Genomic DNA, 26,799 nt, shown 5'->3' with positions numbered 1-26,799 from the left:
GATTAAGGGCAAGTTCTAAGACACTGATACAACAGAGAACTTAATCTTGAACTGAATGAAGGTGAAAAGAAAAGAAGAATAAATTGGGGTCAAATAGCCTTATTGGGAAATGAGGAATGCGTGTCCACATCTCTGACAGACTTTGCTTTTTAACTATTCTAATAAACTAGCATGTGTTGTGGAAATGTAATGAAAAGTGAAATGTCTTCTCAACTCAGAAAACCTCTCTACAAAGAAGAGAAAGAAAATAATTTTTTTATTGAATAAGCATTAAACCAGAATGTGATATGCATCTCTGGCCATCTGCTAAAGAGATGGCAGACAGCGGGGGAAATCTTGCGCCCTTACAGCTCAGCGGATGCCCCGGTGACATTCGGCAGGTTGTGCAACGTGAACTCAGATGATAGTTGAAGTTAAGTTTGTCTTCTCCTAGGAAACTGCGAGGCAGGGCACCATCTTCCTTGAGGAGTACATTTCATAGAGATGGCTCTTGGTCCTCGGGGACACATTTCTGAGCTGTGAGACTGGCAAGAGGCTGACGCAGCCATTAAAAAAAAGAAGAAAAAAAGATTTACAGACGTTTGAAAAACAGAGAAAGAAATTGTGAAAGAAAAGGGAAAGGAAGGTCTCTCTCCTTGTTTCCAAAAGGTAGAATTAAGCCCCTTATCTTTAAGCCCTTTACACATACGGTGGGGTAACTTCTCAATTCACCTAACTCGGTAGATAATGAGGCGGGGGGGGGGGGGGGAGTAATTCAGTGAATGTCAGGTACGCAGTTTTTCCTCTTTGACAAAACAGCAGAAACATACTCTTTTTCCGATTGCCTAGACCAGGGTTTCTTAACCACGGCACTATGAGCATTTTGGGGGGCAGATGATTCTGCGTGGTTTGGGACGGGCCTGTGCATTGCAGGATGTTTAGCAGCATCCTGACTTCTCCACCCACTAGATGCCCGTAGGACAACCCCCTCCCCCAACTTATGGCAACTAAAAACGTCTTCGGTCATAATGAAATATCCTAAGCGGAGTGGGGGTGGGAATCGCCCTCGGTTGAAAAGCACTGGTGTAGACAAGTGATCAAAACACATGAACCAAAGAGGTAGGTGAGCCTGGGCTGGGATGCCAACAAGCCTTCTGCCCTCACTACCTGAGTTACACCTGTCTGAGGCATGCTGGAGCTGTGGCCTGAGCACGGATATCCCGTGGAACTGAGGGTCAGTCCGCTTAGTGGAAGACATCTCTGTTTGTATCACCCAGCCACCAGTCTCCTTCACCCCCACAGCACCTCTGGTCATTCTTTCTCAGTCCTCGTGATGCTGGGAGGAGGGTTGACCTGAATCATTGTAGCTCCAGGGCTTGTCTTGTGTCCAAGGCCTTGTCAATCACCGCACTCTATCTTTCCGGCTATCGTGAAAAAGAGGAAAGAGGAATGCTTTTTTGGATGGTTTTGCCTGGCTGTGAGAGTATGATCCTGCAGGCAGCCGCCTGGCCACCGTCACGGGGGAGGCTGACTGAGAATGGAAGCAATTCAGTGGGAAGCAGAATTAAGATAAAAGGCGAAAATATCCTGGACACAAAATTGGAGCCCTGGATCTAGCCATGTCTGAAACCATTGCTTCTGAGTTGTCTGTTAATGTGAGTCATCAAAGCCGGGGCTGGGAATCTAGTGGCCAACCTGCACACAGCACTCACAGACCCTTCGAGCTTTCCGTTCTCCCCAAATGGATGGGGACGTGAGGTGGGTCTTAATCCTCTTTTTTTTTTTTTTTAGTTGCAAAGATTTTACCTCAAAATATTTACAGTTAATTTTTGTGGTGGTTTTAACACATTTCCACAAATACCTTGATACTTTGCCTTCAAGCAACGGGAGCTACAGCTGTCTCCCCTAAGTTATGAACTAAGTAGACAGGGCGACTCACTTGTAGTCAGTAGAGAATGGAAATGTCCCAGTAGTAACTACAATGTCAAGATCTGCAGACGTCACCTGAACTAAGTAGTCAAAGTAAACATCTCTAACAATAATGAAGGATGGTATCATGTCCCCTCCTCCCGATAGATGCAATGAGGAGGGTATTATAGCACATGATATTTCTTCCAAAAATGTACTACCCCAGTCTAATCATGGGAAAATATGAAACAACCTACCATGTGCAGGCCTTTCACAAAATGACTGAGGTCTTCAGGTCAAGGTCATAAAAACAAGAAAAGACCAATAAATTGTCAGAAACCAAAGTTAATTACGCAGGCCTGATGACTAAATGCAATGTGGAATTTCGTTTGGTTCCTGGAACAGAAAAAAATATTATTGGAAATACATTATTGGGGCCATTGGTGAAATTTTAAAAAGTTTTTAGTTTCATTAATAATTTTGTACCAGTATGAATGTATTAATTTTCATAAATGTACCTGATTATTAACATTCTCTTCTAAACAGAGCCCATATTAGATAATCCAGTTGAGGGAGTATGATGTAGGCAACTGCTTAAAAAAGTGTTGAAAGACTTGGAAAGTCAAAGAAAGGATAGGGGAGAAGGGAAGGAGGAGCAAGCCACATATTTGCAACAGCAGAGAGCCGCTACTACCCGTAGGACTAGAGAGATCAGGGGAGAAGGTGGTACCAGGAAGCCAGGAACCAGAGCCACCACCATCGGTGGGAACAGTAGGGGCCAAGGGCAGGCCACCCCAAGATGGGCCACTTTGGCATAAAGATTATTTTGAGTTAAAAGCAATCAAGACCCAGCAGATTCGGAAAAGTTCTTTACCTACCTCCCCCCCACAACTGCCTAAAAAGAATGTATTTATTTATATTTATTTATTTCTCTATTTATTTAATTATTTTCAGTCAAAAGGTCTCACGTGTTTATTACTGAACCAACCTACAGGTGCAGAAGCATAATAACAGAGAAGAGTCTTTTCCATGATACAACAGATCGGGTAGTAGGGAGGTTTGCAGAGTGACGGAGTAGGAACACGTGACCTTCAGGGGGCATAAACGTGTGCCACCTCAGGTACGATCCCGTACAGACCCGGCTTCGTTCTTCTCCAATGCCGCCTCTTGGAGTTGTAGCTGGTGTTATTACCAGTTTTCATCCGAATCCCCTGAGGAATGGGACGATTCTGCTTTTTTGGTTTCTTGGCCAGGAATCGCTTGATCCTGAAAGTCTTGTGAGAAGACATGGCAAGAAACAGTCAGCAGCACACGCCATGGGAGAGGAGGAGAGACCTAAAAGGAATTCGGATTGAGGACCTGCTCCAGGTGGAGAGCTGTGACCCTAGATAACTACATTATACTGTGAACTAGGCGTGGTAGACAGGGAGGAGCCAAGCAAGGCCTGTTTGATGGAAGCCCTCCATGGCCCATTGTTTCTCGGTGGCCCAGCAAACATTTGTTTACCACACATTTACCTTTCTTCATTCTTCCTAAAGACCCCATTCCTTCCCTTTGGAGACCCAGACCTTTGACGACCCCGTTCTGCTTGGTTCAGAATGACATATATACTTCATGCTGCCTGACTGTGTTTGGAATTTCCATGTCTATGTGGATGCTCCCCAGCTCTGTAAGTAAACATGATTTTTCTCCTGTTAATCTGTTTCATGTCAGTTTGATTCTTTGTCTGGCTAGCAGGACCATGAAGGGGACAGGAATTCTTGCTTCCTGACAGAACTGGCCACACTGCTAGAGGAGCTGAGACTGAAGAGGGGGTGCCTGACAGAAGCTGGAGCCTCGGGGGAGCCATGGCCAGAGAGGCCGCCCAATCGCCTCCCAGTGACTTTCATCGGAGAAATTGGAGAAGAAAATCTTTACCCTCTCAGGTTCAGTAACTGGGGGCTGAGAATTTAACTGATGAAAGGCAGATTAACAAGAAAAAAAGGCAGAGTTAGTTTGAGTGTGCAATCTGATTATATGCCAGAATGCTGTGAGGAGTAACTCAAAGAGGAGGTTAGAATTTGGGAGTTTATTTACCTAAATTAGTAGGGGAAAGGGAGGCTGGAAAAAAAGCTTCTATTGGAAGAACAGATAGGTTTCTTTTTTTTTTTTTTTAATGTTTATTTTTGGGAGAGAGAGAGGCAGAGTATGAGCAGGGGAGGCGCAGAGAGAGAGGGAGACACAGAATCTGAAGCAGGCTCCCGGCTACGAGCTGTCAGCGCAGAGCCTGATGTGGGGCTCAAACTCATGAACTCGAGATTGTGACCTGAGCCGAAGTCGGACACTTAACTGACTGAGCCACCCAGGTGCCCCAAATAGAGTTCTTTAAGAAAGACAAATGGAGGGGCGCCTGGGTGGCTCAGTCGGTTAAGCATCTAACTCTTGAGCTCAGCTCAGGTCTTGATCTCAGGGTCATGAGTTCAAGCCCCGTGTTGGGCTCCACACAGAGCATGACGCCTTCTTAAAAAAAAAAAAAAAAAAAAAAAAAAAGACACATGAACAAATAAGAGATAAGAACAAATAAGAGATAAGAAAATGTGTCGTGATGTTTGTTTATATAGGTGCAGGTGGTCTTTCCACCATGGAATTCCCCCAGAGAGGGGAAATATGGTAGGTTTACTCTTCGTCTCTCTCCTGGGAGCAGACCTGCCCCTAGCAGGAATTCATGGAAGTTAAATTTCTCAGAAGTTTCTCCTTTTAGTCAGGTAAGGGAAGTTCTGAGGGAGCTTCTTGCTGTATCTGTTGAATCAAATATCTTCAAGTTAAGTTAACTCTGGGGTTTATACCAACTCTGGGGTTCCAAGCAGGTCCTGAGGGGGTTCAGGACATGCTCCTGTCAAACATGACACCGTAGCATATTGAATATTTTAAGCTGAAAGGGTTTGAGAAAACAGAAGCAGTAAGGTCACTGTGGATTTCCTTCTGCCCTTCTCCCAAAACAGGTAATAAAATCCCCATGTGAGAGTTGCCCTCCCTGTACCCCAGGAGAAGACATCCTTATCACCAAAGACAAAGGGACACGGAGAAGCACCTGAACAAATAGGCCTTACTAAGTTTCCCCTGCTGTACTTACCCCATACTCTTTTACCTGCCGTGTTTCTACACGACTGCCTACTCTTTGTTAAAGCTAGCATAAAAATACTCAGGCTTAACTGTTTCTTTGGGCATCACATAAAACCTATATTAAATAAATGTGTGTGCTTTTCTCCTGTTCATCTGTCCCTGTTGGTTTAATTTTCAGCCCCAGCCAGGAACCCTGGGAGGGTCGAGGAAAACTTTTTCTTTCCCTATGGTCCCCACAGGCTTAACCTAACTGAGGGCCGGTGGGCAAGAGAGCCCGGGAAAAGGAAGTATCCAGACTCTGGGCCCTGAAATTCAGAGAAACAAGAAGCAGGGAATGGTTTTAAGAGCAAACGCACAAACGACTGGCCCATCTCTTTTTCTGTGGTCACCTGTGATCTTACCTTACCGTTTGCCCCATCTCGAGTCCTCCATTATGAAAGAAACAATGCCCACCCCTTAAACAGCAAGCCCAGTGGTTCATTTCTGGGTCTGCTTAAATTGCTAACTTGGTGGTACTGCCTAAATAGCGAGCAGAGCTTTGTATTTGAGACACCTCCACCATGTCCCCGACAGTCATATACATGAAAACTACCAACTTACGTTGGTTTATAAGCAACACCAAACTGAGCGGTCATCATGAAACACCCGAATAACACTTGGAAGCTTCTTAATTCACAGTGTAGATGTGACAAGTGTTTCCCAGAGATACGGAATGAAACCATCGTACCTATGGGACAATTGCCCTGCAATTCTAGCAGAGACCAGCCAGGGTACCTGTTGCAAGGTGGGATTCCACCTTCTCCTTCCCCAGAGATCACTGAAGTTCACAAGGGAGGAGCAGAAACCTGGAACGGGATTCTTCAGTCTTAGCCTGCTTAGTGGCTTGTATCTGACATAGGAATCCAACCAGCCACTGTGAATGAAACCACCAGCCATTATGAGTCAGAAATATCCCAGTTATGCATTGGGATAAATAATGGGAAAGGCTCTCTGCCGAACTGACAAGAAAGAAGTTTTGGCAGCATCTGCTAGAACCTGCTCATTCTGCAGGAAGAGATAGCAAAGCATGCCCTGCCCTCACTAACGCAAGAGCAGAGGCCGCCACTGCCCAGCTCGCTCTTCTCCTGCTTCCGTCCTTACCTTTCCTAGGAGTGTGTGGATGTGGGCTTGTGTCCTTCGCGCTTCTCTCAAGGACTTTCAGCTTCTCCTGCAGGAACACATGTTCCTCCAGCCCAACATCTTGGCAAAGATGAGTCTTTTTACAGCAGGGCCATTAATGATAGTAGGAGCTGGTGTAAATCTAGGAACCAGGGCACAGGGGAAGGCGGTGACCCAATTACTGACAGCTGTTAGAGCCTCGTTTCTCTGCGTTTTAGTTTCCCCAGCAGAGTGGCACAGACACCACCATCATTAACATTTAATTTTGATTTAGTATGTCTGCACTGGCTGGAACAACTAAAGTGCAGCCTGTTGCCTATAAAAGTTCAAGCCCCTTTGAGGTCAGTCTGATCCGCACCTGCTCAGGCCCAAGTGAGGGGGAGAGGACACCGTTCAAGGTCATTCCAATTTCTAAAGGCTTCTTCCTGCTGCAGGTGTCTTGAAAGATAACTAAAAAGCTATTTGAAGAGCTGGGATTACTTACGCAAAACCCTCTTCCTCCTCCCCTGTGGTCACGCTGAGAAAAAGAAGAACTAAGGTTGTGTAATATAGATAGAAGGAACCCAAATACCAACCTTAGTGATGGCAGTTTTTCTAGGTGGGCTAAGTGGTGCAATTTGAACATAACTAAAGAGTGATAAAGATCCTCTCCTTGACCATGCTTTAGATAGGCTCCTCTCAGCCCTCTTTTTGGCCAGGCCTGCACTTTGACCTCTAGAACCTGCAGGCTCCCAGCACAAATGATTCCATCCATTTCCCAGCCCCCCAGAAGCCCCTGCCAACAGACTTGAATATACACATAGTTTCTAATTGCTGGAAGCTGCATGCTTAGGATGACCCCAACCCCCTTTAAAGTACCTGCCTGAGGAATTCCTGTTTCAGCCCAAACCTGGTAACAAAGAGGCCCCAGGAACACCCCCACCCAAAACAGTTACTTTAGAAAGCTTGCAGTTGTAAATCCTTTCTTTGCAGCTTTGAGATGCGGACGTTCCACCACCCAGAACTGCAGGCTCAAGAACCCAGAGCTGTCGAAAAGCAAACCGGCAGGTAAACAAGTCAGGCTCTCCCTCCCAGGCGCCGGGCGGGTTGCTCTAACTTGCACCACTACCTCCTGTCACAAAGATACTAGGAGTTTGCTTCTCCTCCAGATAAGCACCCAAGAGTGAGTAATCCCAGTCTGCTGGGACCCCAGCTTGGTCCCCTGCCTACTCCTTCATTCTGGCTTTAATACGTCTGTCACCTCTGCATGGATAGAAGTTGAGCTCAGTTCACACGGGCCCTCTTCCCCACTGCAGTGGTTATTAATGAATAAAGTCTATCCTTGCCACTTCAACTAGCGGCCAGCTTATCTTTGACAAAGGTCAGGGTGGTAGGGTCCCCTCCCTGAGGGGAGAAAAAAAAACTTCAAGGCAACCTGGCTATATGCATATATGTATGACAACATCCCTCACGACCTTGTAACATGAGACCACCTAATCAGGCCGCATGTGTGCGTGTTACCATATATGAGAGACAAAGAAATAGAAAATGTATAAAATACTACGCCACGTGGCATTCAGGGCTCAGTTCTTCAGTGGACCCAACTGAGCCCTACCAGCACGAAAAGAGTTGCTTCCTGGAAAAAAAAAAAAAAAAAAAAAAGCCTTGGTGTCATGATTCTCTGTGTGAGAATCCTGCTACAGTCAAATCCACATGTTCTTGCCCTAGGGAGCAAGGGTTGTTAGATCGCAGTGCTAACAAGGCTAAGGTTATGAACTTGATCTCTGTATGGCTCTTTCCTTATCATGGCCGCATGAGCACACCACTATCAGGTGTTTCTTTTTTTTAATTTTTTTTTAATGTTTATTTATTTTTGAGACAGAGAGAGAGCATGAACGGGGGAGGGTCAGAGAGAGACGGAGACACAGAATCTGAAGCAGGTTCCAGGCTCCGAGCTGTCAGCCCAGAGCCCGACGCGGGGCTTGAACTCACGGACCGCGAGATCACGACCTGAGCCGAAGTCGGACGCTCAACCAACTGAGCCACCCAGGTGTCCCCCTATCAGATGTTTCAAGAGTGCCTCTCGTGGATCAGGAGAGACACCAGATTAGAAAGTAGAGATGGCCCAGCACAAACCATTTACTGCTGGCTTTTTTTTGTTTGTTTGTTTTTTGGTATCTCATTACTGCTTTAAGAGCTCAGATATCCAGACGGTGTGGCTTGCAGCCTTCACTCGGCTAGAAGACCACCTTCATGTCTGCCTTCCGCCAAACGCCCTTGTCCCTCTGTGTTAGACATTCCCAATTGCCTTGCCCTTTTAGCATCTAGCTCATGGTCTGCCTCTTTCACCAGGTCTTTCTCAAAAACTCCACCTCCACTTCTCTGCCTCTAGTGCCTATAAGCATTTATCCTTGGTACACTGTCTCATTCTGTTACCATCAGTGGCTCACGGTTCATGTAACTGTGTAAGAAACAAGGACCGAACATTCCACCTTTTGTTTTCCATCCATGTCAAGCATCAGGCTAAGTATATTGAAACCGATCAGTTAAATGCATTTAGATATTTTCATTGACCTTTTGAACAGCTTTGACAAATCTCAACAAAATGAGGTTGAATTCCTTCATAGCTTCTAGGATGGGCAGTGGGCTGTTATTATAATGCTCAAAGTGCTTACAAAGTTACACAGAATCAAATGCCTCTTACTGCACTCTATATGGAGTAGACAGTCTATTGCCTGTGGAGTTTTTCCAATTTTGTGTGTGATCAGGCAATGCTATAAAAAGACAATCATTTAGCATGTAGCATTGTGACAGCTAGGCTTTTTCATTCACATTGTTGTTAGCCTACATTTTCGTAGCTGTACACAGATCTCTTAATTATGATAACACACTTTATGCCCATTTAAGAGAGAAAAAAAGGGGCGCCTGGGTGGCTCAGTCGGCTGGGCATCCACCTTCGGCTCAGGTCATGATCTCATGGTTCATGAGTTCGAGCCCCATGTCAGGATCCGTGCTGACAGTTAGGAGCATGGAGCCTGCTTCAGATTCTGTGTCTTCCTCTTTAACTCTCCCCCACTCACACTCCATCTCTCTCTCAGAAATAAATAATAAACATTAAAAAAAAAGAAAAAAACGTTTGGGAAGATGCCATAGGCTAGATGGCTTGTAAAACTCCTCAGAGTTAGGGCTTCAAACTTCCAGTTTCCGTGGGAAAGTTGTTTTCTCTGTGTCCGTTTACTCATCTGTAAGATGGAAATAATAGTATGAGCCATACAGTGTTGTTGTTAGGATTAAATTAGTCACATGAAAGACTTACAACGTACTTGGCACATAGAAATTACTAGGTAAATGACTGTTAAGATAGTCGAAGATGTTAAGGCACGAAGAACTTAGAATGTGGGTCTTTTTGCAGTTTCCAATGGATGCCTCAGGTGAATGAAACTTTAAACTGGTCCGGTACTCCAAATCATTGCTAGGGGCACCTGGGTGGCTCAGTCGGTTAAGCCTCCAACCTCGACTCAGGTCATGATCTCACAGTTCGTGGGTTCGAGCCCCGCATCGGGCTCTGTGCTGACAGCTTGGAGCCTGGAGCCTGCTCCAGATTCTGTGTTTCCCTCTCTCTCTGCCCCTCCCCTGCTCATGCTCTGTCTTTCTCTCTCTCAAAAATAAACAGTAAAAAAAAAAAAAAAAAAAAGCTAAAAGGAAAAAGAATCATTGCTACTTATTACCTTTTTTCCTACAGATAACCAGCTACGTACATTCGAGCTATAAATCTAACAAGGGATGGGAGACAGGTGATATTTAAGTTGTGTTTATTTATTTATTTATTTTTTTCAATATATGAAGTTTATTGTCAAATTGGTTTCCATACAACACCCAGTGCTCATCCCAAAAGGTGCCCTCCTCAATACCCATCACCCACCCTCCCCTCCCTCCCACTCCCCATCGACCCTCAGTTTGTTCTCAGTTTTTAAGAGTCTCTTATGCTTTGGCTCTCTCCCACTCTAACCTCTTTTTTTTTTTTCTCCTTCCCCTCCCCCATGGGTTTCTGTTAAGTTTCTCAGGATCCACATAAGAGTGAAAACATATGGTATCTGTCTTTCTCTGTATGGCTTATTTCACTTAGCATCACACTCTCCAGTTCCATCCACGTTGCTACAAAAGGCCATATTTCATTCTTTCTCATTGCCACGTAGTACTCCATTGTGTATATAAACCACAACTTCTTTATCCATTCATCAGTTGATGGACATTTAGGCTCTTTCCATAATTTGGCTATTGTTGAGAGTGCTGCTATAAACATTGGGGTACAAGTGCCCCTATGCATCAGTACTCCTGTATCTCTTGGGTAAATTCCTAGCAGTGCTACTGCTGGGTCATAGGGTAGGTCTATTTTTAATTTTCTGAGGAACCTCCACACTGCTTTCCAGAGCGGCCGCACCAATTTGCATTCCCACCAACAGTGCAAGAGGGTTCCCGTTTCTCCACATCCTCTCCAGCATCTATAGTCTCCTGATTTGTTCATTTTGGCCACTCTGAATGGCGTGAGGTGATATCTGAGTGTGGTTTTGATTTGTATTTCCCTGATGAGGAGCGACTTAAGTTGTGTTTAAAGAGAATCTTTGAATTGTTAATTCGGGTAGTACTCATTCTTAGCACAGGTTCCTACTTGGTGTGTGACACTGGGCTTAAGTGCCGGGTGGCATCCAAAGAGGATAAAAAAGGTCTTGGTCCTCCAGAAGGTTTCAAACTAGCAGTATGAAAAAGGACATGGGCATAATGAAGACCTCAGAATACTTACAGGAGGGAAAGAAGCATGTATGCGGTGGGGATCAGGACGTACTTGGACAATTTCAGCCAGGAGGCAGTGTTTGCGCATCTTTAGTTGACAGCTGGGGCATACCGTACATATTAAAGATGCACTGGGTATAGCATTAAAGCAATTAGGAAAGGAAGAGTTTGGAAATTGTGGGAAAATTTTGGGATTTAGTCCAGTTTGATGAAAGGGGGTATTAAGAGAATAATAAAAGGTCTAGCAGCAAAGGCAGGCCGGAGATATGCTGAGGCAATTGGATCTCATTTTGTGGAGGACACTAGATTTTTGAGCAGAGAAATAACGTGCAGGTATTGAAGAAGATGGATTATTAGTGGGAAGGGTGAGAGGTATATTCAAACATCATCCACAGTTCTTAATGTATAATTAAAATGTATTTTTTCATTTTTAAATTATAGAGAGTCTTTAAGAAAAATATGTCTACTGAGTCAGTCATCTTAGAAAATGCTTGTCAGACGGCTTCATGCCTTCTCGGTGGAAGAGGCAATTCCGGGGAAATCAGAAGGCAATCTCAGCAACTCTTCCACTTCTTCTTGCAAAGCCTCTGCTTTTTCGTGCAACAGCATCTGCAATAAAAAATCAAGGCATGAGACCAAAATATGCATTGCCAGAGAATTGTGAACATTTTTACCACCGTCTATTAGATACTTGAATCTTAATACATCAGCGATGTAGACATTAAAACTAATAATGAGACTGAAAAATAGCCACTTAAGAACAAGTGATTATAGTAAATGAAGCTGAGGCATTGAGTTAAAGCCATTTTAGCTGAGCACTGCACTTGGTACACCAAAAATAAAGGAGGTTTAAGACCCTCAAAGATTTGTTTTATTGAAGACTCAGCCACTTAAAAATTAACTTTTAATCTATAAAATGTAAGACAATTTTGCAAAAATTTAATTAGCTCTTGAAAATGTTATCCTTTATATATGCTTTTTATTATTCCTCAAAGTTTAGTATGCGATCTTTTAAAAACCTATCAGTGTTTCAAAGAAAAATTTTATTCAAGCTCCTAAAATTAACATGGCTAATTTCAAAAGAAACATAAAGAGCCAAGAAAGTAGTTCTAAACGTGGCGCATAGTAAACGTCAATGAATATTTGCTGAGTAATGATTTTCCCTCTTTCTTTTAAAAACCACAAGTAGGGGCGCCTGGCTGGCTCAGCCAGTAGAACGTGCAACTCTTGATCTTGGGGTTGTAAGTGGGTATAGACATCATTAAAAAAAAAAAAAAACCCAAACCCAAAACAACAACTTTAAGAACAAAAGCCCAGAAATCGAGTGTTGGTATTTGTGCAGCTGGGTTTTGTGTATACTGGGGTGTAGTATTTGCATCACTTCTATTACAGAAGTTTTATAATAAAAAGTTCCGCAAAATCACGTGGAGGAAAAAATCATACGGCAAACCCACTCCAAGCGTGGCATTACATAGCATTATATACAGAAGAGATTAAAATGCAATCAGGTAAGCTTTCCAGTAGCTGAGGTAATGGTGCCACGTAAAACTAATCTCCCAATAGATCCTCTAAAAACGATACAGATCAACAAGACCAAGTAAACTGCCCAAAACTCATGTGTCAGCATTACTAGAATACAGAGAACACCATCAGCTTCAAATTACTTGTAGTTAAAAATACCTGCCAATTTCCAGCAGAACCATTTTTTTTTTACAATTTTTTTTTTTTTTAGCTTATTTATTTTGAGAGAGAGAGAGAGCACGAGTAAGGGAGGGGCAGAGAGAGAGGGAGAGAGAGAGAATCTCAAGTAGGCTCCACAGTGTCAGTGCAGAGCCTGACTCAGGGTTTGAATTCACGAACTGTGAGATCATGACCTGAGCCAAAGTCAAGAGCCAGACGCTTAACTGACTGAGCCACCCAGGTGCCCCAGGAATCTGTCGGTGAAATTGTGCTCAAGGAACATCACCTGCACCTAGACTTGATTTAGAATATTAGACCTTGAGCCTGAGTCTGATGCCATAAAGGAATAAATCTTGTAGGGATGAGTATATTTTGCATGTGAGAGAAATGTAAATTATCTGTGACCAGAGAGCAGACATTACAGATGACTGCAGATTATCTGGCACTCCCCTCATGTACAGGTGGGGTCTAATTCCTCTTCCTTTCAATCTGGACTGATCTTAATGGCCTTCTAGTAACAAACAATATACAGCAAAAGTGACACTACACAACTTCCGAGGTTAGTTCAGAAGACGTCCTGCCTTTTCTTCCTCGATCTCTTGAAATGTTCACTCTCTGGACATTTCCTCTTGAAACTGAGCTGCCATGCTATAACAAAACCAAGCCTCATGGAAAGGCCATATGTAGCTGTTCCAGTTGAAAGCCCCAGATAACAGCCATATTTCAACTGCCAGCCAAGTGAATGCGCCATCTTGGATTTCCAATTCAGTCAAGCCTTCAGATGACTACAGCACCAGTCAAAATCTGACTGTAATTGCATGAGACTCCAAGTGCGAATCATGCTGCTAAACCTTTCCAGAATTAGGATTCTGGAAACATAAGCAAAATAAAATAGCTGTTTTAAGCCACTAAGTTTTTGAGAGAGAGACAGACACAGAGAGAGAGAGAGAGAGAGAGAGAGAGAGAGAGAGAGAGAGAGAGAACCAGTGGGGAAGGGGCAGAGAAGGAGGGAGAGAGAGAATCCCAAGCAGACTCTGCACTGTCAGTGCAGAGCCTGATGTGGGGCTTGAACTCATGACCCTGAGGTCATGGTTACTCAAGCTAGTTTCCAAGCAAGTTCAACAGCACACCCTTGGGAGTTTCCAGACAGTTTTGTCAGCATCCCAGCAGCAGTTTCCTGCTTGCCAGCCTCGGCTGCAACACAACGAAGGAACTTATCTGCTGTCCAGTGAGCCACAGCCACACCCTCTCCAATGAAGTCTGAATCCCATCCCCAGGGGGTGGTGAGGGTGGACACGCTCCTCATGATTCCTTCCCATATTTGTTAAAGTTCTGTTTACCCCTAAGAAACCAACTAGTAATCTTTGTTACTAGTTACTAATTCTTTCTTTTAAACGTTCCTCTTCAAATTACTGTGTGGTTTCCGTTCCTAATAATTACAGCCTGACAGATATACCCCCCAAAATAAGAAAGTCCAATAACGATGGGGACAGGTCAACAAGACAAATTGGCCTACATCTAGAAAAGGGTAAGTAGGATAGTAAATCACCTAAAATAAGATTATTTTATATGGATGAAAGAAACGGAAAAGAGAAACCTTTGGAGGCAAAGAGAGCTGTTTTCAAATATGTGAAAAACCGCCATATGAACAAAGATAACAGAACAGTACTTACAATGTAATGGTAGACATTGTAAGAAGGCAACATTTAGCCTCATTATCTTGAGATGTTTTTTGTAACACTACAAAGTGTCCAAAAATAGAACTGCCTAATTTTTGAGGTTGTAAGCTCCATGCCAATGTAGGTGCTCAAAGTGGGAAGGCCAGATGTCGGGGATGCTGAGGAAAGGACTTCTGTGAAAAAAGATGAGGAGGCAGAACTCCGTGAGATCCAGCCTTCCTTGTACTTCAGTGAACTCTTGAGATTGTCTAATTTTCAGGAGGTCTTTTTCTCTTTTTAGGAAGCCTTGTATCATAACAGATGCACAGTTTTTACCCACATATTGTGAGTATATGCCTTTGTGTCTTGTAGTTAAATGTTTTTGTTTTTATGTCCAAAGTATAAGGCGATAACACTACAAAATATCATGAAGGTTAAAAAAATGGTTTGTTTGCTTACCTTTGCTGATGAAACAATTTGCTTGGCCTGGCGTCTTGATAAATGATCGATTGTTCTTATTAGCACTTCAGGATTTGCATTAGCTAAGTGCGTTAGACTTTTATAACCTGCATTGTACAACTGTTTTGCTCGACCCTAAAAGGTATTACAAAAATCAGTAGGATCAGAATTTGGGATTAGGAAAAACAATTAAGTGAATTGCTGAAGGGAAAAATTTCACATGCAAGAGACAGAAACAGACGAAGGTAATAAAGTAAATATGAAGAGATAACACAACAGAACCCTGAGAAATTTTAAAAGATGAATTTGGGTGGTTCCAAACTGCAAGATAGCTTTCTGTGTGGCTTAAGTCAACTGATGTGTGTTGCAATCAGGAATGAGAAACCCATTAAGGCACTCAGGTGAGGGGCACTGGTTCAGACTCCCCATCAACATGTTCTAGTCCAATAGCCTTAAAATGTGTTCACCATCTACTCAGGGGACCACTGGGGTCTGTGTGTGCGTGCACGCGCGTGTGTGTTCCCGAGCAGAAGAATGCTTCTGATTGAATAACAGAATAAGCTGAAATCAAGAGTTGGTTAAAAACACAGAGCTGAGAAGCCAGCTGAGGAGGCTTTCTTCTCACTCTCTTAGGAAACGGAAATCAGCCTTGTTGCCACCAAATCACCCCTTCCTGCAACAAGCATCTAGTCTAACCTGACAGAAGGTAATTCGTCATTCGAGTGGAGGAAGGGAGAGATGCTAAGGACGAATGGAAGCACACATATACTTGGGGAGTATCAGTTTTAGCCCTACTGTTACTCTATTTTCACAAGTGTGATTTTTCATCAGGGCTGCTGCCAGATTAACAGTGGATTTCTGGGAGGCCATGGCAGCAATTTATTTAAAAAGAAAAACAATCAACTCTCATGGCAAATGAGGAATAAGTCCGTTATTATGACCTACCTCATGATAACACTTCACAAAAGAGTAAAATCTGATTTTCCTGTTAGTTGAAATCATCCCAGTTGGGAAACTGGGATGGGAAGCTACTAACCTCTAAAACTCCAGTCACTTCCATGAGGGGAATGAGCTCTGCCTTTACACAGTAAGTCAACTTCTTGGTAAGTTCTACCAAAAGGGCTTTATAAACCCAAAACTCCTCAAGTTCCTGCAGAACCCAAAGAAACATACAGAATTAATTTAAATCTGGCAAGTTATTTCAAAGTTTGGTTGGTGTGGTAATGGGCTCAGAGAGGATGTTTCCGTATGTAAGTTCTGAAACTTGGGGTAAGCCGGAGATGAACAATAATTCCAGGCAAAATTATTCTAAAGAAACACTGCAGAGACAGAGGAATCTGATGAAGTGGTTTTGGGATGAGGAAGAAGATTAAAAACTGAAAAATAGGTCAGTAAGAAGAGTTCTATTCATTTTTATCAAAACACCAGCGAGTGAATGGATAGTTTTTCTTTCCCAAATGACTGAAAACAATTCCCACCTCTGGGAATTTATCCTGTAGACAGAATATTACATGTGGAAGAATTCTGATGCAACATGCAGCAATATTTAAAGCAGCAAAAATATCAGAAGCAATATTTAAGACAATAAAAATAATGGAAACCCTGGGTCAATAACTGTTAAAGCTGGGTGGGTATTTATTACATTGTCTAATTTTATGTTTGAGATTTTCTAGAATAGTTTTTTTTTAAAGGTCACTTTCTAACCTTGGAGTGTCATTGTGAGCACATGTGATACGTGGAACAGCATTAGCTGGCTATTTTGTGGTCCCTAGAAAAGCAGTCCGTGCACTAAAGATGACACAGTGAAGAGAAGAAAACCTTGGACAGAACTAGGATCCAGAAACCCTGGCACCGCCTTTGCTCTAGCTTTCCTGTTACATTTGATAATCTTTTTTCCTCACTAAACTTTATTGGGCTTTCCCATTACTTATAGTTAAAGGTACCTTAGCTAATACTATTGATTTTATACTACTTACGTAACTTTTTAAAAAGAAAAAAAAAACCACTTTAAAATACTGAAAATACACTCATGAGAGCACAAGTTGTCAGGTAGATTGTTTCCAGGATCAAACATCCCATTATAGTTGTTTTTCAAGTTCAATGTATAGATTCTTTTACTTGAACACTTCTATGCAGCTGAAGTCCTTATAGTCCTAAGTAAACTAAGGATGGAATATTAGGGGAAGTGCCTTTTTTTTTTTTTCAACGTTTATTTATTTTTGGGACAGAGAGAGACAGAGCATGAACGGGGTAGGGGCAGAGAGAGAGGGAGACACAGAATTGGAAACAGGCTCCAGGCTCTGAGCCATCAGCCCAGAGCCCGACGCGGGGCTCGAACTCACGGACCGCGAGATCGTGACCTGGCTGAAGTCGGACGCCTAACCGACTGCGCCACCCAGGCGCCCCGGGAAGTGCCTTTATATACGAAGAACAACAAACATAGAAAACTCAAGAAAACACATTTTAAAGGCTAGCCTCTCCTTATTACCCATAGTTTTTGTCTATAGCTTAGCTAGCATGTGATTAGAGAATGTGAGCTAATATCTAAAACTCAGCATAAGTAGGAGGTATTTAGAAATGTGAATTTGCTAAAATAATTATCATTCACCCCAAAGTCAAGTATTTTGGATTATTTACTGGTTAGTACGTATTATAGAGTTAACTGCCATTATACATACACAGAATATGGGGATTTAAGATGGGGAAAGTGAAGATTTTAAACTTAAAAATAAAATTCATGGGGCAGCTGATTGGCTTAATCGGTTAAGTGTCCGACACTCGATTTGGCTCAGGTCACAATCTCATGGTTCATGAATTCAATCCCTGCATCGGGCTGTGTGCTCATGGTGTGGAGCCTGCTTGGGATTCTCTCTCTCCCTCCCTCTCTGTCCCTCCCCCAATCACTCTCATGCTCTCTCTTTCTCTCTCAAAATAATAAACTTTTTAAAAAACCATAACATATATACTTTAAAAAATAAATAAAATTCATGGGAGGAAAATGTTTTTAAAAAATTGAGTATAGGAACAAATACGGAAAGGATTATTACACTGCTCAATTAGAAGAAATTTAAATGAGCAAAAAAGGGCTTATATTATAAATTCATCAAAAAAATTATCCAAGAAGAAAAATCTGATAAGCTTTGTTGTGTTATTTAAGGACACGCTGAAAGCTTCTTTTAGGAAAGTCACCCAAATGCATATGGCCAAAATAGCTTTCTTCTTGAATTATTTTATAAACTAAACACTTGACATAGAAACCTAAAGCAGCTGCCAAACGCTGGAATCAAAAATGACAAAATACTATGGAAATCAAGAGAGCATGGTCCCACAGAGTCACAAAGTAGCTGCCGGATATTGGTAACACACTAATGAAATACTTTACATGGTTATCACTCATAAGAAGGATTCTCCCACAGATTCTACATCAATGGAGAATTGTTGTTTTAAAAGTTGATTTCAAATACTTGTAACTATTAAAAAATTTTTTTTAATGTTTATTTTTATTTTTTGAGAGAGAGAGAGAGAGAGAGAGAGAGAGAGAGAGAGACAGAGAGTGAGTGTGAGTGGGGGAGGGGCAGAGATAGAGGGAGCCACAGAATCCAAAGCAGGCTCCAGGCTGTAAGTTGTGAGCACAGTGTGAGGCAGGGCTCGAACTCACAGATTGTGAGATCATGACCTGAGCCGAAGCAGACGCTTAAGCAACTGAGCCACCGAGCACCCCTTTAACTTTTTTTAAGTTTATTTATTTATTTTGAGAGACAGAGAGACAGAGAGCGATTGGGGGAGGGGCAGAGAGAGAGGAAGAGAGAGAAAATCCCAGGCAGGCTCTGTGTTGTTAGAGCAGAGCCCTACATGGGGCTCGAACCCACAAACTGTAAGATGATGACCGGAGCCGAAACCAAGAGTCAGATGCTCAACCCAATGAGCCACCCAGGCGCCCCCAAATACTTGTAACTATTAACAGTGGTTCTAAGAGTGGGGATAACTAGGTGCTTTCTACTTGTTCACTATATATTTTAGTTGATTTTGTCATTTTTGTATCTTTACTATAAGCTAGTATATATAGTACTTTTTAAGCAGATAAAAACAAGGATAAGTCAACAATGAGAAAATAATGACTAAATGGTTTATGAGTTTGGTAGCAGTTAAAACAAAAAGATGCACAAAGCATGTGTCATCTGTTTAATGGAATTACCTCACAGAAATGTAGCACACAAGAGGAGAACGTGGCAGCTCCAGTAAGAAGACTCTGTATATATCCTCGAGGCATGTTAAATTTTTCAGACACACTCCAAATGTTGGTCTCTTTGAGCAGGGCATAAAGAACAAAAGACAGGTATAGTCTGTTGACAGTGTCCTTGTCCACCTTCTAGAAAGACACAATCAAATAAATTTATGTACTGGACCTGCTAAAAATGTACATTATATTGAAATTGGACAAAGGTAATGGGAATGAAGTTATACTACAGGAAAGTAAGAATAGAATGATTCCACAGAAATAAAACTAAGTTCTAACATATGTACTTTCTAGTAATTCAAATTACCATTTTTCCATGTATAAAAAAAAGAAATGTGCCAAATTATTTCCAATTTAAACTTCCTTCTACAGGGAAGTTGGAGTGGGCTGGATTGTGTTTGTTCCCCGCCCCCCTTCCCCCCCCCCCCCCCCCCGCAAAAGATATGTTTAAGTCCTAACCTGTGGTACCTATGAATGTGATGTTATTTGGAAATAGGATGTTTGCAGATGTAATTAGTTAAAGATCTTGAGATGAAATCATCCTGGATTTACGGTAGACTACCTTTGGGGCTTTGTATTCAATGACTGGTGTCTTTATAAAGAGGAGTGGACACAGAGTGACACAGACAAGAAGGCAATGTGAAGATGGCACTGTCCAACGGAGACACTGGGTGGGGGGATGCATTTACAAGCCAAAGGATGCCACAGATTGCCAGCAACCACCAAAAGCTAGGAGACAGGAAAGAGGTTTTCTTCCTCAGTGCCTCCAGAAGGAGCCATCTTGATTTCAGATGTCTGGCCTCCTGAACTGTGAGAGAATAAATTTCTCTTGTTTTAACACACTGAGTTTGTGCTAATTGTTACAGTAGCCCTAGGAAAAAAGTACAGGAAGGGAAGGAGTTGGGAAGGCTTTTACATTTACTGTGCTATTTGTAGGTTGTATGTATGTGTGAATGTGATTAGACAAATGCATTTATTTAGAAAGGTATGTTAATAAGTTGTCCACATTGTGAACTAAGAGTAAATGTTGGATTCTATGATTTCCACATGGTTATGATAATTAATGTTTCCAAAGTTAAAACACTGACAGAGAAACACGCCTCCTATAGTTGACAATTTGTGTACCTGCTTTTGCCTATGGTGTCTAGGGACCAGTCCATGTGTAAAGTATTTCATAGTCAATATCAAGCTACCTTAGAAACTGAGTAGCTCATGCTTAAAGTCAGAGTAAAGAAAGGATGAACTTGAGAGAGAAAAAGTCAGTACAAAATATAAAATGATATCCTCTATGATAATAAAAGAATGTTTGGGATGAGAACTTAGGGTGGCATATCGAAGGCTGCATGAATTACAGATTCTGCATGTTGATACTGGATCACCTTTTAAAAAGCATTAAGCTGAAAAATCATGATAGCTGAATTGCCAGTAGGGAGAGATTGCTTTTTAATTTCCAATTTTAGTGCACCTTCATTATTAACTATAATTTGAGTCAAAGTAGATTTTGCTTAGAATGGATTTTCTAAGCCAAGAAAAGTGATATAATTATATTACATGGTAAGATAAGATGTTTTATGCCAATTTCAAGATCTTTTACAAGAAATGTGTAAAGAAAAGTGGAGATGTCATTTTCGATGTGGAGAAATAAAGTCGATTTTAAGTAAATATGTTCTCTAGAATTTAAATCAACTGAACATTTATTGACTATGCTTCATTAAAATGCAACAAAAATAAATTCTGATTTAAGTTTTAAAAAATGTATTATTCTAATGGGATTTTGTAAATGTTTATTATTTGGTAATGAGTTCTAAATTAATATGATTTTGTTTTCATTTTATATTTTAAAGTTGGATATAAAAGGTTTGTTTTAAGAAATATTTTTATTTAACATTTTAAACATTTAAAACAATGTAGCTATTTCTGAGGTAAAAGACCCAATCAAAATACTGGGATGACATGAACACTGAAACATATATTTATAATTTTATGATATAGTGGTACCTGAGACAGGGCATCAGTTAATTCAAATGTGAGTGAACACCACTTTCGCTTTGCAAAATATAATTAGTAGTATTTATGTAAATTCAAAGATATAGGGGGAAATGGTAGGTAAGATAATTAGGTTTCAATAAAGATTGGATTACCAGAAAAAATTAAAAATGAAAAAAAGTATAAGGTGGAAAATGATATTAACTTAAGGAATTTGAAGGTATATTTGCCAGAGAATCATTTCCATTCCTCTTAAAGTTAGTGTATTAGACGCTTCATATGTGTTGACTAAACTTCAAAACCCCTAAATATAAGATATTGCACAAAAAGTATTAACTTATCCACTTCAACCTTCTACAGAAGATACTTCAAGTACTAACTAGACTGGGAGTTCTTTAAGGACAACAAACAACAATAACAAAACCCTCAAACCCATCCTGTCTTAGAAGCCCTGACACCAAGCAGAAGGCCTAATAAAAAGTTTCTAGGGGTGCAAAAAAAAAAAGGTTTCTAGAGGGGCACCTGGCTGGCTCAGTCAGTAGAGTGTTTGATTCTTGATCTTGGGGTTGTGAGTTTGAGCCCCATGCTGGGCATAGAGATTATTTAAAAAAAAAAAAGAAGTTTCTAGAAAATACCTTTTTCTCCCTTGAACTGAACTTATTTCAGGATTATATACTATGATAAAAACATTTTATAAGTATTTTACAATTTTTATAATGTAAGGCATCAGGAGCTTAAGAAAAATAAGGCTTACTTTCTCCTATGACAAGAAGCTTATATGTGCATGACAGTGTCTCAGAAATACAAAGGTACACCCACAAAAAAAGAACATCACATCATCCAAAAATAAATACTATTTTTAAAAAATGCCCAAATTTCTGGTCCTGAGAATGTTTTAAAAAATAAACTGGGAATTATATTAACATATATATACTAACATATAAATACTAACATATATACACTAACATATAAATATATTAACATATATTATACATATAACATATATTATATATTATATATATATTATATATTACATATAACATATATTATAAAAAAAACATGAAACAAAAAGATCAAATCAACAAAAGAGATGATATAACAGCATTAATTTTGTTAAATCAACTTATTTATTAGGAAGAGAAAAAAAAACTATGGTACCTTCTTTATAGCTTGACCTGATGCTTTCTTCCCAATAAAGTTTTCAGAGACTCCAAGAAGAGCAGCTACATTTTGTTCTGCTGGACTGAGCTGGCTAAACTACATTAAAAAAGAGTAAACATAGAGAAAAATCAAACTGTAACTTTTAAAAATCCACCACTTGAACCTAATCCAGTATTTCCTGTGATATTACATTTTCATGGTTTTAAAGGATAGGAAGAAACGACACAAATTTTATTAACACATATTTCAAGCTCAAAAAATGTTACTAAAATCTAACATATATTAGTAGAACATTTAAAGACAGAGTCACAAGCACTATGACCATGGACTATGTGGTTATGTTTAATACTGAGATGTTTGGGGGAGAGAGAGAAGAGAGTTAAGCTTTTGAAAGTAAATGCATTGTATAGTACCACTTAAAAAAACTTAGTTACAGGATGCATGGGTGGTTCAGTGGCTTAAGTGCCAGACACTTGATTTTGGCTCAGGTCAGGATCTCATGGTTTGGGAGATTGAGCCCCACGTCCGGCTCTGTGCTGACAGCGAGAGGCCTGCTTGTGAGTCTCTTTCTCCCTGTCTCTCTGCCCCTCCCCTGCTCATGAGCGTGTGCCCTCGCTCTCTCAAAATAAATAAACATCAAAAAAAAAAAAAAAAACACACAACTTAGTTACAATTTAAAAATATGACATTAAAAAGAAAGCTAATTTCCTGCAGTTAAAAGCCACATACTGCCTCTGCCTCATACATGTTCATGTCTCTGCCCTGTTATAGTAGTATCATAACAAACCATACTCGACCACCTGGTTTTGTGACAAGCAGGATCAGTTCCACCTTGCTATTGGTGATAAAACTGACATTCCTTCTCAGGTGTTAACATCACTGGACCCATCATGCTTGGCTCTGATAGAGCTGTCATATAATTAAACTCTCAAAAAACAACTTTCACAATTTTCTTCACATTCTAGGCATTATAAAATGGAGTGGTCACCAAATCATAACAATAACTATCTTTGGGGAATGGGACCAGGGATGATCTTCTTTTCTTTTTTGGACCTTAATCTTTATTTTTTCTATAATGAACATGTTCATATTTAACAGAAAAGTACTATTTAAGTTAAATAAACCAAAAATGCTATGGCCATATTACTATTTTAAAAACTGAAACATGAAAGGCCCAATTTCATATATATTTTAGCAGAGAAAAAAAAGTGAATAATCACTTAACAAAAATTACATCATCATTAATAAATAAAATAGTCTATATTGAAGAACCTTGTATTCTCACCTGCCTGAAGTATATCATCCAGTCTGGGTCACACTGAGAAGCCATATCATAGGGAGTTGTTAGGTAAATTAGGTGAAGAAGGCTTTCCAGTACAAGTCCTTCGAGACCTTTCTTCAAGTCTCTGTAGAGAACGTCACAATAAGCCAAATCTATAGTTCCTAAAAGAAAGATACACACATTTATATCTCATAATTGCCAAAGAGGAAAAAAGGTGAATTTTAAAAAGGTCTTGGGGCGCCTGGGTGGCGCAGTCTTCAGCCAGGTCACGATCTCGCGGTCCGTGAGTTCGAGCCCCGCGTCAGGCTCTGGGCTGATGGCTCAGAGCCTGGAGCCTGTTTCCGATTCTGTGTCTGCCTCTCTCTCTGCCCCTCGCCCGTTCATGCTCTGTCTCTCTCTGTCCCAAAAATAAATAAATGTTGAAAAAAAAATTAAAAAAAAAAAAATAAAAAGGTCTTATTTAGAAGTTACCTAAATGTAGCAAAAAGTCTTTAAAAATCTCTTTAAAAAATGTTTTTTGAGTCCAGTATAGTAACTGTGTTATATTAGTTTCAGGGGTACAATGTAGTGATTCAACAATTCTATATATTACTTGGTGTTCATCATGATGAGTGTACTCTTAATCCCCTTCACCTATTTCACCCATCTGCCCCACCAAAACCGCTTCTTAGCTAATTCAGCACATTTGGAGGCCATTTTGATTGTATATATCAACATTTAATAAGTACATACCAACTACTCTGTTTTTGGAAATCTAACCCAGAGAAACATTTCCACACATACCAAAAATACATACACGGAGATGCACACTGCAGCTTTGTTTATAATTGAGAAAAATAAAAAGCAGTGCAAATGTCTGTCAACAGGAGAATGGCTAATTAAATTAAAGAATTCACAGTATGGATGATTATAGTAGAAAAAGAAAAATGAGGTATATTTAGAGGGACTGACATGTTAAGATTCTCCTAATATTTTAAGTGAGAAAAGCAACTGCCAAAAAATGCTTCCAGCTATGATTTCATTTTTAAAAATAAAATATAATATGTAAATTATATGCATAAATAGATGCATAAAATAATCTATACACATGTACACACACACATATATATACACATACACATACTAATCTATATATAAGATAATACATGGAAGGATACACATCAAATTACTAACAGTGGTTGCCCCTGGGAGAGTGGAAATGGGGCAGGAGAATGGGATTTTCCTTTACATAATTCTAAGTTCTAAGGATCTTTTTAAACAATAGAAATGTATTATTTTTCATTAAGTAAATTATGATGTAGCCATTAAGAAAAAACTATTCACTGTCATACCATGGAATAATTTCCAAGATATTATATTAAGCAAAAAAAGCAAATTCTGGAATACAAATGATTGTTTATTTAAAAACAAAAGCTTAAGAAAATCTTAAATTTGTATATATGTATATATTATGTTTTGAAATGAAATGTACAGAAAATGTCTGAAAAGACATACACCAAATTGCTATTCTTGGTAGGATATTCAGATTTGTATGATTGCTAGGGGAGAGGGGTATGAAGGGGGATGACCATCTTTTCCCTCAAATACTTCTGCAGTACCCTAAATTACTTGTAATTCAACTTTTTATTTACTAAAAAAACTTTTTTTAAAAGTCAGCTCTACCTGCAAGAACTCATGACCCCAAGATCAAGAGTCGCATGCTCTACCAACTGAGCCAGACAGCCTCCCGTATTTTTCAACTTTTAAAAGCTAAAGTAGTTTGACAGTTTATAAACTTAATGTTATTAATATGAACTTACAATTCCAATTTAAAGAAACAGAATGATGTAATTTCTATTTTTTTCCCAGCACATTTCCTCAGAAAGTTAGGGAAACTCTTACCCTTAAAAGAAGCTCGTCCCAGTTTTGTAATATGAAAACTATGTTGGAACTCTTCTTCAGACTTATCGGTAGTGTCTTTTTGTAGGAGTCCTTTTTCTGTCAGGTATCTAAGTGATTCCACAGTTATTTCCCACAGGCTTTTTTCTTTCAACAAAATTTTTTGCTGAACACCAAAAAATGTACCATTCATAAAGTGATATATGTCATCAAGATTTGTTGCAATCTGAAACAATGCAGGACATCATTGGGACATGTCCTTAATTCAAGGCATCATTTTGAATGCATGTTAATCTCCATACCTCAAAATTATTGACATAAATTATATAAAGTCAACATACTTGCATATATAAAGATAATTTTACAGTGGGATTTTGAAATTAATAAGAAACAAGTTAAAGAAGTTATCATATTCATACTTTTTATGAACATCTACAGTTTTCATTAAAAAACTGCTCAGATTTTTGAATAATTTTTCACAGTAATCTCCAAAGCTGTGCTCTCTGTTTACTCTCCAGCCAATTATCCCAAATTCCCACTCAACCTCCTTCAGAAATCCCTTCACCTCTTCCTTTCAAGCCACCTGTGCAAGCATTCTTTAGCAATAAAAATTGTATTAAAACACACACACACACACACACACACACACACACACACACACACACGTAAAACACAACTGAAAGTCTCCTCTGAAACAGGATCAGGCAATACCTCCAACATATCACTTAAAAATAAACAGTTTTCTCTTTTTGTCTCTCTTACCCCTGCTCTTTTGCTGCCTGTCTCTCCTCCCCCTCGTAGTCACTATTTAAAATCTGTAATGGCAATTATAAGTAATACTTAACCCTCCATTTGGTATTCAGATGTAGAGTTGATGCTAAATTAGAATAATATTATATTAGCCAATTTCAATGAAATCAGCATATTGTACTAAAATATAGTCAATCAATAAGCATATTTTTCTCACAGTTCTGGTGATAGTTTCAATTGGAAAACTTAAGTAGTTATTTCATACTAAACCAATATGAGGGTTAACAAAAAAATATGAGGCACAGACATTTCCTATTGCTTTTCTTCCTTTTAATAAAACTCATTCTTTTTTTTAAACATTTATTTATTTATTTGGGAGGAGGCAGAAAGAGAGGGAGGAAGATAATCCCAAGCAGGCTCTGTACTGTCAGTGCAGAGCCCAATGGGGGGCTTGAACCCACGGACCGTGAGATCCTGACCTGAGCCAAAATGAAGAGTCTGACGCCCAACCGACTGAGGCACCCAGGCACCCCTTAATAAAATTCATTCTTAATATAGTATTCAATTAAGCCAAAACTGCAGTTTTAAGATACTCAAAACTGATACTCAGTTTGTAGATTATTACTTAATTCAAAGGTATGCAGGAATCAGAGATAAAACATACAGGGTGTCTGAAATATGGCTGTGATAAATAAATGATACCTAGAGGCTCCCTGAATGCGATGGCCCAACCACTGTTATGCCGTCTCATTAATTCCTGGAGTTTCCTTCTCTTCCACTAAAGCATGGAT

The 26,799-nt window shown here is 40.1% G+C and overlaps 2 protein-coding genes and 1 long non-coding RNA gene across 12 annotated transcripts in view; all 3 read right to left on the bottom strand.

The window, feature by feature from the left end:
* Positions 1 to 239: 239 nt before the first annotated feature.
* LOC102902164 lies at positions 240 to 2,331 on the bottom strand. The gene is made up of 3 exons (XR_002741513.2): positions 2,145 to 2,331; positions 1,285 to 1,403; positions 240 to 535 (listed from the first exon to the last, which is right to left on the bottom strand). It is a non-coding gene; the product is annotated as an uncharacterized LOC102902164 (long non-coding RNA).
* Positions 2,332 to 2,844: 513 nt separating this feature from the next.
* Positions 2,845 to 3,537, bottom strand: LOC111556218 (60S ribosomal protein L39-like). Its single transcript, XM_045056162.1, has one exon. The coding sequence runs from the start codon at positions 3,174 to 3,176 to the stop codon at positions 2,979 to 2,981; it is 198 nt and encodes a 65-aa protein (XP_044912097.1). The 5' UTR covers positions 3,177 to 3,537; the 3' UTR covers positions 2,845 to 2,978.
* Positions 3,538 to 11,315: 7,778 nt separating this feature from the next.
* HELQ (helicase, POLQ like) overlaps positions 11,316 to 26,799 on the bottom strand; it is a 41,802-nt gene continuing 26,318 nt past the window's right edge. For 5 of the 10 annotated variants that reach the window (XM_006930999.5, XM_023252975.2, XM_019829297.3 and 2 more), the window contains 7 exons: positions 25,262 to 25,484; positions 23,384 to 23,541; positions 22,096 to 22,194; positions 18,910 to 19,083; positions 15,751 to 15,864; positions 14,715 to 14,849; positions 11,316 to 11,526 (listed from right to left, as the gene is read on the bottom strand). In XM_006930999.5, coding sequence (XP_006931061.2) covers positions 11,422 to 11,526; positions 14,715 to 14,849; positions 15,751 to 15,864; positions 18,910 to 19,083; positions 22,096 to 22,194; positions 23,384 to 23,541; positions 25,262 to 25,484 — 1,008 coding nt within the window. In that variant the 3' untranslated portion in view covers positions 11,316 to 11,421. Of the gene's footprint in view, positions 11,527 to 14,714; positions 14,850 to 15,750; positions 15,865 to 18,909; positions 19,084 to 22,095; positions 22,195 to 23,383; positions 23,542 to 25,261; positions 25,485 to 26,799 lie in introns of those variants that run through there. The other 5 variants (XM_019829298.3, XR_006596977.1, XR_006596978.1 and 2 more) reach the window with 5 other exon arrangements.

The sequence above is a fragment of the Felis catus genome, chromosome B1 (genome assembly GCF_018350175.1).
Source record: "Felis catus isolate Fca126 chromosome B1, F.catus_Fca126_mat1.0, whole genome shotgun sequence".
Lineage (NCBI taxonomy): Eukaryota > Metazoa > Chordata > Mammalia > Carnivora > Felidae > Felis > Felis catus.
The sequence above is the reverse complement of the archived record's forward strand: the minus strand, read 5'-3'. Positions and strand labels throughout refer to the sequence as shown.